This window comes from Sipha flava, unplaced genomic scaffold, assembly GCF_003268045.1.
Source record: "Sipha flava isolate LNK unplaced genomic scaffold, YSA_version1 268_pilon_pilon, whole genome shotgun sequence".
Lineage (NCBI taxonomy): Eukaryota > Metazoa > Arthropoda > Insecta > Hemiptera > Aphididae > Sipha > Sipha flava.
The window spans coordinates 117,921-130,590 of record NW_020272932.1 but is presented as its reverse complement, the minus strand read 5'-3'; the positions used below and the strand labels follow the sequence as shown (position 1 = coordinate 130,590).

The 12,670-nt window shown below is 35.9% G+C and overlaps 1 protein-coding gene across 2 annotated transcripts in view; it reads right to left on the bottom strand.

Moving 5' to 3' along the window:
• Positions 1 to 368: 368 nt before the first annotated feature.
• Positions 369 to 12,670, bottom strand: part of LOC112685157 (AF4/FMR2 family member 4-like) — a 57,664-nt gene continuing 45,362 nt past the window's right edge. For both annotated transcript variants that reach the window (XM_025556944.1, XM_025556943.1), the window contains exons 2-3: positions 4,851 to 5,792; positions 369 to 1,477 (exon numbers count right to left, since the gene is read on the bottom strand). In XM_025556944.1, the coding sequence (XP_025412729.1) occupies positions 481 to 1,477; positions 4,851 to 5,728 (1,875 nt within the window). In that variant the 5' untranslated portion in view covers positions 5,729 to 5,792 and the 3' untranslated portion in view covers positions 369 to 480. The remainder of the gene's footprint in view (positions 1,478 to 4,850; positions 5,793 to 12,670) is intronic.

Below are 12,670 nucleotides of genomic sequence, written 5' to 3'. Positions count from 1 at the left end.
GTTAGAGTGTTATTATGGTTTTAAGGCAAAACGCATTGCACGATGGAAGCAGCAGCAGGATATAAAATAATATTGCGCAACTATTTGATATTCGTAATATTATTCTATATACGTGTACTTACAAATATATATGTACGTAAAAAATAATGTATACGCTATATTAGCTACTAACAAAACAATTATATTCGCGGTTGAAGCTAGAACACAAATAAAATGTATGACTGAAACAAAATAAAAACATAATTATAATTAAAAAAAAAATATTACTCTAGGGAATAGTTAAATATGGCAACAAAAGTATAATAATAATTATGAATAAACTAGTGCTGAAATACTGAGTAAAAATCTTTTAGAAAAAAATTATTATTCTAAGATTATATATTAATAAAACGATGAGGGTGTACATGTGTTTTGTAGTATAAAATAATTATATTTGTATTTATACGATCATTGACGAATCAGCAGCCTGTCTCGTCCGCGTCAGAAGAACCTGTGGAGCCACTGTGATGGCGATGGGGGAGGTGGGATGGCTGTGGTTGTTGTGGTGGACTTCGGCAACCTAGACCCGAATTCCCAGAGTCGGACATCCTGTTTCTGTTGCGGCAGATAATGGTGGAGACGGCGATGCTGTTGTACCGGGTCATCCTGCTGCTGTTTCTGATGTTCTGGCCATCCCGTCGGCCACCACGTAGGGTGCCTGCTGCTTTCGTACATCTTGTTAGTGGTCCGGTACGGAGCTGGTCCCGGGAACCGGATCAGATTCGCGTTGTCCGCCACCGCGGCCGGATCGCTTTCTTCCGGAAACCGGATCTGAACGCCTCCGCCGACCACCGGACGTTGTTTGACCAACGCCGTCGCTACGTGGTTATGCTGCTGCTGCTGTTGCTGTTGCTGCTGAAGCTGCTGCTGCTGGTAGAACTGCTGCTGCTGCTGGTAAAGCTGCTGCTGTTGCTGATGCTGCTGAACCAGTAGCTGCTGCTGCTGAAGCTGCTGTTGTTGCTGTTGCTGGAGCTGTTGCTGCCGGAAGTCTGAGCACGCCGTGTAGTACAGGTAAGAGTTTGGGGCCGAACAATCCGGCACCGGCGCTGATGTCGGATCTTCCGGTTGGTCGTCGTAGTATTCCGGAGTAGCTGTGTCTGCAGCCAGCTGTTGCGTCCGTCCGCCGCCAGTCGTCGACTGCATCCGGTTGGTCGTAGACGGTGCCCGCGTCTGGGTACTTGGTCTACCGGCTGCGCCGAAACCGCCGTCCATGGCAGCGGCTACAGCTAACACTGTCACTACGTCCTCGTCTTCGGTTTCTGTCGTCGTCGACGTCGTCGTTGTACCAGTTGTCGGTTCTTCCGTATTCGCGTCATCTACCGCGGTAGTGGTAACAGCAGGCGGTGGCGACGATGACGGTAACGTGGCTCCGTCGATTCTGATGGTCTGCGATGTGTCGTCTGACTCGACGGTCGTCGTTCTACTGTTGTCGACGTACCTGCGGACATGATAAAAAAAAATAGTGTTTTCAATAGAAGTAACAGGCGTGTATACTTTACGCGATCGTAAGATTTAATGAGACACGTTTTAAAAAATGTATTGGTCAATATATAACGGCTTAACACTAGCTAGAGAATAATGCAATCATCGAGGCCTAATCCGCCGTGCTAGGCCTGCCTGCCGAATAGAGGATTGGAAGGATGTAATAAGTCAACTCGGTATTTGTTGACTAGTCATCGTTGCGATGATTAATGAACGTGTTAAGAGGTTAAGAGACATCGGTACGCGTTTATTATCGTACGATCATAATCGTATTTTTACGTCCGACGAGATGCCTTCCGTCGACCACTTACCCTCACAATATCTTCGGGGTCAATTATATCTATATATAAGAATATATAACTGCATCGTAACATCAACAATAAAAATGATTCGAACCGAAATACATTTTTCAACAGTTGGTTGTTCAGAATAGAGTATATGATTTTATTACAAACAAATACATTACTATTTTGGTAAATAAATGCTAATAATTTATCGATATATAAATTAAAGAATTCAGTAATGATTTTAAATTAATTATACTTGATAAGGAAATACTATACGTATTCCCCCATCATATTCTGCTGATTTAATTTTTAAACATACCGAATTGATTTTCATCGAGTGAACATAAATATTAAATTATAGTATATAATATATAAAACAATACATTACTTTAATTAACGAATAAAACTTATGATGGTATTTAACGTATGGGCCGCGTAAAATATGTATCCAAAAACTAGTTCTGACTAGATTAAGGATTTGCAAATCGTGATTATAGCGTACGTTTTTGTCGCGATGTGACACAATTCTAAGAAGAGTCTAAACAATACAGTTTTAATTTTTTTTCATCGTATTATAAAAATATTATGTAACACAGAACAACACTTGTATACAAAATGTAAATGATATGTCACTCGCCGTTAATATGACGGCTTTACCTATGTTAACACGAAAACGAGAGAAATGGAAATTAAACCTTTCTTTATATGCCAAAACCATTCAATTATTACGATGCGTGTATTTTTTTTAACCATATAATAAAACGGAATTTATTTCCCAACCATACAGTTTCATTTTCTTTTCTCGTCAAATCAATCTTACCAACGTTAATAATTATAAATAATGTTGTATTCAACTCGAAAAAACGAGAACCGTTAATTTACACGGAATTTGAACAAACGGCCGTAAGGAGAATTAAGCTCATAATTTAAGTTAATTTCAACAAATTAACTCACTTTCGTTTAGTAACCTATATGTACCTACATATAATCAGTTTTTTTTTACTCCACACCTTTTTGGATTGTTAGGTGTATATTTGTACGGTTTTTTTGTTAAAATATGCAAAAATATGCGGAACATGCATTAACGTCAAAACATGCTAAAATATGTAATATAAAATTTTGATATTTGTGGACACTCATTGACTGCATGTATATATATATAATGTTGAAAATAGAAACATGCATTTTATGCAAAATCCAGTCTTTGCTCAAAAGTCACCTTCAATATTTATCAAACATATTTCCAGCTTAAAATTAACCTTATCATTATCATAGGATCAAATGGGTTCATGCTATTTTCATCAAAATTCTTCAATAATTAAATTCATTAAAATTCATTAAATATTAAAACTCCAAACTGCAAATATCACAAGCAAATTTTGAATTATCTCTAAGCTATCTTTCTACACATTTTCACCGCGTTATACACATCGAATTGTAGCATTTATTCATTACCTTCATCATTCTACATCCTTTGAAGATATTATAACTTCCCAAACAGAACTGGGTTTCTCCTTCCTTTGTGTTGATAATATTTTAATATGATCAACAACTAGCCTATGTCACTCATTACTTGTGAGCTTGATAATATTGAATTCAAATGGAACATATTTAAATTGACAAAATTACTGCATTTTAAAATCATCATAGAAAGACTAAGCCTAAGAAAAGTTCGACTTTACCACAATACAAGTGGTGCCAGTTATACGGACACACGTTTATGTATTGTTTACACACGCCTCACTGAGTCTTATGTAGCTAGGATCACTTTACCACAGATTGCACTAAGCCACATAAACTACCGGCTAAGTAAGCTTTATGTTCCAGAGCTCACACTACCAATTTTATAAGCTGCCCATCGTACAAACAGTTCAAATTGTTCCACAACAAGATGCCATCATTCAACTCTAACAGAAATAAAATCCACAAAACATTTTCAAAGACTCTGTCGAACGAGGTCTAAGAATTTCATGTTCAATTTCGGGATAAATCCAACGCTGAAGCCGTTACTTCTGATAATTCTCCATTAAATATTGTTTCAAATATAATATCGCAATTTATTTGTAATTTCATTTATATAATATTTTAACTATAATGTAGTAATTGGTCCACTAATGTCTCTCATAACCGAAGTTTTACACAAACGTTTATTTCCATTATTAATATTTATATTATAGAAACCTATAAGTGATTATGTAATATTATCCGCCTAATTGTATTTTTTATTTAATTGTTCATCTGTTATAGTCTTGTACTGAAAGCTATATAAATAAAAATTAAAACAAAAGAAGAGCTGTTTATAATAAATAAATAATATATGCTACATATTACTTACAAAAGAAGTATCAATACAAATCTATTTATACTTGATTTGTCGAATACATTATGCATATAATTATTTTGAAATGCGTAGAAATCTTCCTCTAGGTAAATAATAAAAATACACCATTGGATATCACTAATATGCATTAGACAGAATAATTATAATGACCAGAATTATCAAAGCTAGATTAAGGGGGGGCCTAGCTGGGGTGGTAGCCCCGAGGCCTCCTCGAATACCCAAGTGAAAGGGGCCCGAACAATTTTAAGTCGATACACATTTTTTATCATACTAAAATTAGTAGTTTTATAGACGTACATTTTATATACCTATTAATTTTATAATTTTATAATGCAATTGACAATTTGTGAAAAAATGTATCGTTCTGCGAGCATAGCGAGCGGCTTTGTAAAGCATGTTTTGTCAAAAGGGCCCATTTAAAATTTCAGCCCCGGGGCCTAAATAGGTGCTTAATCCGGCCTTGAGTATTATAGTAACCAACTTGAAATTAATATCGAAAACATATAGAATAATTGAGAAGTTGTCGATTATTTGGATATAATCGATAAGTCAAGAGGGGATTTGAGGGAGATATTTCTGAAGCTGTCAATTCGATATTCACAAAATACGATAAAAAGACTAGTAACACTGTAGCAGTAATTCGAAACCGATAATATAATATTCATAGACGTATATTTGATTGAAAACGGTAAGATACTTACTTTGTCTTTGTGTCCGTCCCGGTTGTCGTCGAGTCGTATGAAGGAGTGACAGTGCCACTGACGTCTTGGACAAGCGGCGGCGGTGGCGTCTGATAGCGATTGCGGTATGGTCGCGGTTGCACGGTAACAGTGGTTTCCATTAGGACATCAGTCGTGATAGTCTGGTCGTCCGTGTCTTCAGCGATGGTGCCAGCGACGTCGCCGTCGTCACCCGTGATCGCAGTGACGGTAGCGTCCGTGGCTGTGATCGTAGCGATGGCCGTGTTCGTTGTCGTTGCGGTGGTACCAGCTACAGTGGTGCCGACCATTGAGGTGCTGGTAGTCAGCTCGTCGACGGTTTCCATCGTATGATTGTTCAAGTCCACGCCGCCACCGGACAGAGGTATGTTCAGTTGGAATGGTCCCGGGCTGTCGGTCTTCTGCTGCGGCGGCGGTTCGGTCGTCGTAGTGGACAACGGCGTAGGTTGGTAAGCCGAGACGGCAGCAGCAGCCGGCATCATCGGAAATCCAACGCCCATGCCACTTGCGCTGTACTGCGAGTTGAGCTGCTTCAACAAGAAGTCCCACTGGGCTGCCTGGTTGAGCTTGACCACCTTGACGCACCGGCCCATGCTGTCTGCCCGATAACCGTCGGAACACTTGTTAAACGCGGGTGCCACGAACACCGACTTGGGCGTGATCCGGCGACCGGCCCCGCCACCGCCGGTAGTACCGCCGCCGCCAGCCGCCAGCAGTTCGTCCCTAGACGGCGGCACCAACTGTTCCTCGATGATGACCCAGCTACGCACGAACTCGTCTTCACCCTTCTCCAAGTCTGCGGACGCCCAGCGGGACAGCAACAGCAGCAGCAGGGCGCTTAGACGCAACGATCCAGTCATGCCTCCTGACCTAACCAACCACCGCACGTCGTCCCTGCAATTCCTCCATATAACACGCGTACGCCTGAGGGTAAAAAAAATATAAATATCATTATTCGAACTCCGGTCGGACGTGACCAGATAATATATAGATTATCAATATGATAATAATATACGCGCTATAAAAGTCACTTTAAAACGACACTCTAAAAATGTACGGTGCGGAAACGCACAATACTTATTTGGTTTACAGATATCGTTTCGGTGCACAAAATGATTTTGTTTACATATTCTTAGAATTCTATTTCTACAAAACATTCGCCTAAAAAATAAAGCTTACTCTTTTAAATTAAAAAGAACAACAATGCGACTTTGAATATATTTCATCAAAAGTCAAAGGGCAAACCAATTTACCCACTTGATTACTATATCGATTCGAGACCTCTACAGTTGGACATTGGGTATTCATAAATAATAAAAATAATTACAATTATAATATTAACTAACCGCCGAACGCGATCTAGTCGTAATACAGTACAATTAGTAATAATAGTATTTGTTTACTTTCAGAATATGATTATTATTCATTTAAAAAAATTTACATGAATCTGATCGCCTAGGTTCAGTGTATAAATTACATAATAATCATACTCTGACAGTATTTTGTATGAATTACGCGGTTTGAGGTAGTTTGTATAGATATCATGCAAATGGGAGGGATGTAATTAAAAATAAGTATTTTAAAATCTGTTAGCTTTAGTTAAAAATTTCTTCGGCTTCTTAGGAATTAAATTAATTTTCCGCTATATTTACATACAAATTATTTGCCTCACGTCGGATATCGATGATTTTACGACAATGATTGTTTGCGCAGTCATTAACGCCGTCACAGACTGCATTATCTCTCAAAGTGGCATGAACGTGGAGGAAGCGCAGGTGAAAGTTATTGGGTGTGATTATACGGGTATGTACGTAGGTTGTTCAAAAAGTTATGAAAATAATAATGCTGAGAGAAATTTTGTTGCAAAAGTTGGTCATACTGCATACTATCTTGTATTCCGTTTTCTAATCAATCTACTAGTGATGGGCGGTAATAAATAATTTGTACTATCGATTATTATTCGATTATTTATATATACTATCAAATAATTATTCGTATAATATTATGCATGACTAAATAATTAAAACTATCGAATAATTATTTAACTAATCTATACTATTGAATAATTATTCGACTAAACTATACTATTGAATAATCAAAACCATGGAATAATCGATACCATTGAATAACTCGAATAATCTGTAGTCTGTACTCTATACCAGTGGTGGTCAAACTTTTTTTTCCTCGGGCCATAAAAAACAACTTTTTTTTTATCGCGGGCCAAAAAAAAATGCATTCTAAATTTTTTTTTACGTAAATGCAAAATATTACAGTTATACAAATAAGTGCTGTAATATAGAAGACTTTCGGGGGCCAGATATTAAATGATAGCGGGCCGGAGTTGGCCCGCGGGCCGTAGTTTGGCCACCACTGCTCTATACTGTCAATAATGATTCATATATGCTTGCCGGCGGTCGTACTTCATCCATACGCTAAGTGTATATTTCTAATTTATTAACCAGTTTTCTCTTGTTTATATTAATATATTGGGCTAAAAATATAAATCATACGTTTTCTCCAAAAATAATCGTACGATTATTCGAATAAATAACTTGACAAGACCATCGAATAATTCGATAGTTATTATTCAATAACGCCCATCACTACTATTCTACATGCCAAGTTTCAAGTCGATTGGTGCAGTGAGTGGACGTATGTGCCAATTTGTATAAAGTGTTTTAGATATTCACCTACCATTTCCAGTAGGTATGGATAATAAGTTAGAGCAACGTTGTAACGTGAAATTATTAGAGAAATTTGGAAAGAACCGAAAAACCGCATATGATTTATTAACTACAGTATCGTGAAGATGTTATGAACTAGGTAGACTTCTACAAATAGCAAAATGTATTCGAGGAGGGTAGAGAGAGTCATCGCCAACGAACCACGTAAACGGCATAATTCATCGTCTCGCACCGAGGATTTAAAGATTATAGCTGCCACTATCATTCGTGAGAAACGACGAATTACAGTTAGGGGCTCTTGGTATGCCTGGACATATCAGCATCACATTTTCGATTTTTAGCGATGATTTAGTCATAAGACGCGTGTCTTGCAGGTGGGTGCCACTCTTATCCACACCAGAACAAGTGCAATATGATGTGTCACGTCAATGTGTGTCAAGGTCTAGATTTTTTTAAACGCTCATGGGTCGGAAATTCAACAACTATCAAGAAGTCATCAAAGGTGTGAAGGCGCAGTGCAGAAAGCTCGAGAAAGAAGGTTTGGTGTTTGTATTTAAAAACTTGCACGAACGATGGAAAATGTATATTATAACTGAGGGGGGCGGGGTAATTTTGAAAAAGAGCAAATATCATGAATGATCAAATAAATATTTTTTTTTTGTATAACGTTTTTATCATTAATTTTTGAACAGCTTGAAGATTATATTATGTTATTGATGCTACTGAAAACTATTTGGAGATATATTTTTTTGTTCTTGTTACAGATATTCTAATTGAAATATAATGTTTCACGATATTTTAAGCCCATAGAATAACAAAAAAAATAAAATGGTAAAATAAATTGAATGTAAATCGCGCGATAAACGCGATAAGCAATTTGAGGGATAAAATTCTCAGTATAGATACTTATGTATACACAAGTTTTCATACTCTTGTTTCGTTTTTCTTTCATTGATATTGTGCGACGGTTATATTTTTAGACAAATATACATATGTATTTCACTACGAAGTGAAGGTTTGAAATGCATTGATAAAGATAACGGCGTAATACTACTATATTTATGTAATATTATTACACAGGTAAATTCGACGTGTGCGCATTCCATTAGGAGGAGGGAAAACATAACATCGTTTTTCACTTTCGATTACACGCGCGTTTGGCTATACTCTATCGTAATCATGTTCGATAGTTTTTTATCCTTGTAGGTGCAGACATGCTATGCATGTATCTCCGACATACGCGTATATTGTCACTTCGAAGGAAAGAGCAAAAGAAAAAAAAAATCACCTGCACTTTTGATGGATATAATGGCAGGCGGAAAGAGTACGAGTGGCGCGGTGGCAGTAGTACAGTTCGAACGGCCACCGGGTATAATTAAGTTTAAGATATTGGTACATTTTTTAGGGCACGCACTTCATCTTATCTATCGTGCTCGCAGACGATATAATACAATATATACCGTATAGTAAAGCTACTCAACACGGTCTTTGAAATACAATTTTAGTAATAAGGAGAATATTCCACGGCGACGAAAAAGGTTTGCATGTGACCAGGGGCGTATTTAGGGGAGGAGGGTGATATGAGTGTTAGAACACCTCCCCATCGACCATACTCTATGGTATTTCATCAAATTACAAACTTACAGCATAATTTGAATAAACATTGTATACAACTTGTCAATTTTACATACACTGTCTTAATATAATCATTTTCATTAGTATAATAAATTATATAATTACATGGTATTTGTTTATGTAATATAGGAGGGGGCAGAGTCTCTCACCTACAATAAGTCTATTAAATTTTAAAATACCCCCGTTAAACGAATCCTGGATACGCCACTACATGCGACACACGTAGGTACCACAACACTTTATGAGTACCATATAAACACGCACATTTTGTAATATAATATAAATAAATTATATCCTAGCAAATAGTACAGTCAGTCAAGCATTTTACCAAATGTTTACATTAGTTCTATATTAGAAAATGGTCGAAGAATTAAATTATCATGTAATTTCACCATCTGTCTAGGTATATACTTGGTTAAATGTCTATTACGAGCTGAGGGAAAAAAATAATAACTAAAAATTTTTATAATATTTGAAATTACATTTTGTTATTAATTACTTTTTGTTGTTCTGATTTAACTACAAATATTCGTATGATAAAAAACTCAGGGTCCAATAATATAAAATAAAAAACTATTGATAGTTATCATTGAAAAGTAAAATTTGTTACAGAGGTAATTTTATATTAATTTATCACAGGACGAATGATAGCTTTATTGATGTTAAATAACAATAAATAATTAATAAGAAAATATAATAGTTTTAAATATCATAATAATGTTCCATTTCTATTATTTGCTTATATCTTAATACGCATTTAGTCAAATGTCTATATAAATAGATTGTAAAATTGCATTAAAATTAAACTATTTGACTATTTGTCAATTCAGTAAAATTTTTAATTTGACCATATGCCTACGACATATATTTTAATTATAATGGACGTTATGTAAATCCGAGATCATTTTACGTCGAATGGTACTAGATAATTACTAGGTTATTAATTATAAACAAATAAACATGAGGTTTTATTAGTGAATAATTCCTCCACAAACTATTTATGTTCTGTAAAAATGTATAAATTTACTTACTAATTGTTTTAAAGAATAGATTGTAAATAACTTTTAATATCATAAAAAAAAAATTTAAAAAAAACCATATACTTATATAAGTATATCACTGTATAATTAATATTTAATATTAGTTTTATTTGTAAAACACTGTTTAATACCTAGTAACATCAATTAAATTTCAAAGCTAATTTGTTAACTGTTTTGTTGTGTATGATTATTTTTAATAAAATGTTGAACTTTTCAATAAACTTTTTGGAGAAATATCAAAGGGAACACTTTATAAACGCTAAGAGTCCCTTTGCGTCCTCTCCCACTTTAAGACCTAGTCAAGGGACGGAGCACGGTCTCACCATCCCGTTGTGCAAATTCACAGCGATAATTTTTAACCTTTTATAAATATACTATAGTTACTAAAGTTATACTAAAGTTACCATGATCCCGACACAAGATCTCGGCAGAAGCAAATCGATATCGCGCTTTTGTCATTTCTCTTTCACTCTTGTAAAATACAAGATGTATTATGTGCAACAAACTCTAATAATCGCATTTTGGCTAGACCATCAGCACGACAAAATTGCATACGCTTCATTTCTCTACCCTCTACGAAGAAAATCCGCTCGGAAGTCATCAATGCTGACAAAGATTCTTTCTGCGGCGGCACACTTCTAATTGGAAATATATTGCACAATATGGGTTTTTCCACTCGCAAATCGAAATTTATAAAACCAAACTATCAAAACCGAAAAATCGAATGAACACAGCTGCATAATCGCGTTTATTTTTATGCTACGTGCATTTTCGGCATGATTATAAATACTAATACGGATACGATTTTATTACAAAAGAACGCGCAATGCGATTACTCGCCGTCGAACTTATCACTCGAGAAAAAATGTTTGATGACGGAGCCTTATAGACGATAACATTTGACTCGAAATAATAATCATTTGGATAGATCTATACGTACAAACAACATTACGCAATTGATAATTTTTTCTAAATTTCTAATTCAGGATATGACCTACATGCAATGACGTCCTCGAACGGGCGGAAGTCCAATGCAGCTCTCGTCCTAACATCAGACTTTCGCGTTTAATTCTTCCCCAGACCTACCGACAGATTTCACTTCGTAAAGTCTACTACATTTGTTTTAATGCAAATTTTGGGGTTCGAACAATGATGTCAAAGTTACGACGTATTGATTAGAATTTATCGCTGGTCTTCTTTACCTAGATAATAAATACGAATGAATATACGCTCATGGATCTTCACAAAAAAAATTATATAAATAAGTTCCAAATAGGCACACGCAAACACACGCATTCGCGTCCGGGTGTTATGTCAACAAACGGGTGACACATAATCGTGGCATATAGTACATACGCGCACAATAATGATTATGATATTGATTATAATTATAATAACTGAATGACCATGAAACATTTAGAAAGACATCGCAAGGGGAATTCCGTGTCCAACGCTACTGTCGTTTCCATATTGCGTAAGTTTAACGTCCTTTTCAATTTCTCTCTCAGTCTCTCACACATCTCTCTCTTACTTTAGAGCCGTCGTCATTTAACTAGTTTGATTAAAATATTAGACACACTCTTGTCGTCCACACAACACTACCTACACGCGCCAAGAATATACTTGGTATAAAACCTGCAGGTCAGATAGATACACCTTAACAATCACACCACGACGTATTTGGCTCAACGACCCTCACTCATCACCGCACATTATACTATAATAATCGTTAATACGTTTTTCAGAGACGTTCTATGCATGCGCACATGAAAACAAGGTGTACCTACACATATATATACTAGCTCACCCGACAGACGTTGTTGTGTCTTAATTATGAATATTGAATCCGAATTGGTATAATTAATAAAAAAGATATTTAAAAAAAAATGTTAATATTCTAATGCATTATGATATACAACATTCTTGGTTTATTTTTCTTGCGCGTATACAAATAATTTTGCTGGTATTCCGATACGGGGACATAAATATAATAACAATATAACAATATAACTGGACATGTGAAAAATATGAATTTATTGATATCACAAACAATCAGCGACTGCCTTTAAGATTTATTTATCGACATTGCGAATTCTAGCTGCACTGGAAATCGTAACCGTTTAAAGTCGAATGGCATGTCATTCGGAATCAAAGGAATCCGTAGAATCAAAACATCTTCACCTTTGTACTTCCGTTTCAAAATTGTGGCTTCGATAACGTTGTTTATTAATTTCTTCACTGCAAGTCGGGTGATTTTACAAAGACGTGGCTGGTTTATATTCCGCGACAAAATGATTACTGATCCGATTTTTAATTTCAGATTATGAGGAGGTAGTCCAGGCATACACATCGAATATATAAATATATTATGTATGTATCTATACATATTACGCATATAACTACAGCACGAAGCAGTAGGTGCGAAGGTTTTTCGCCGCAGACA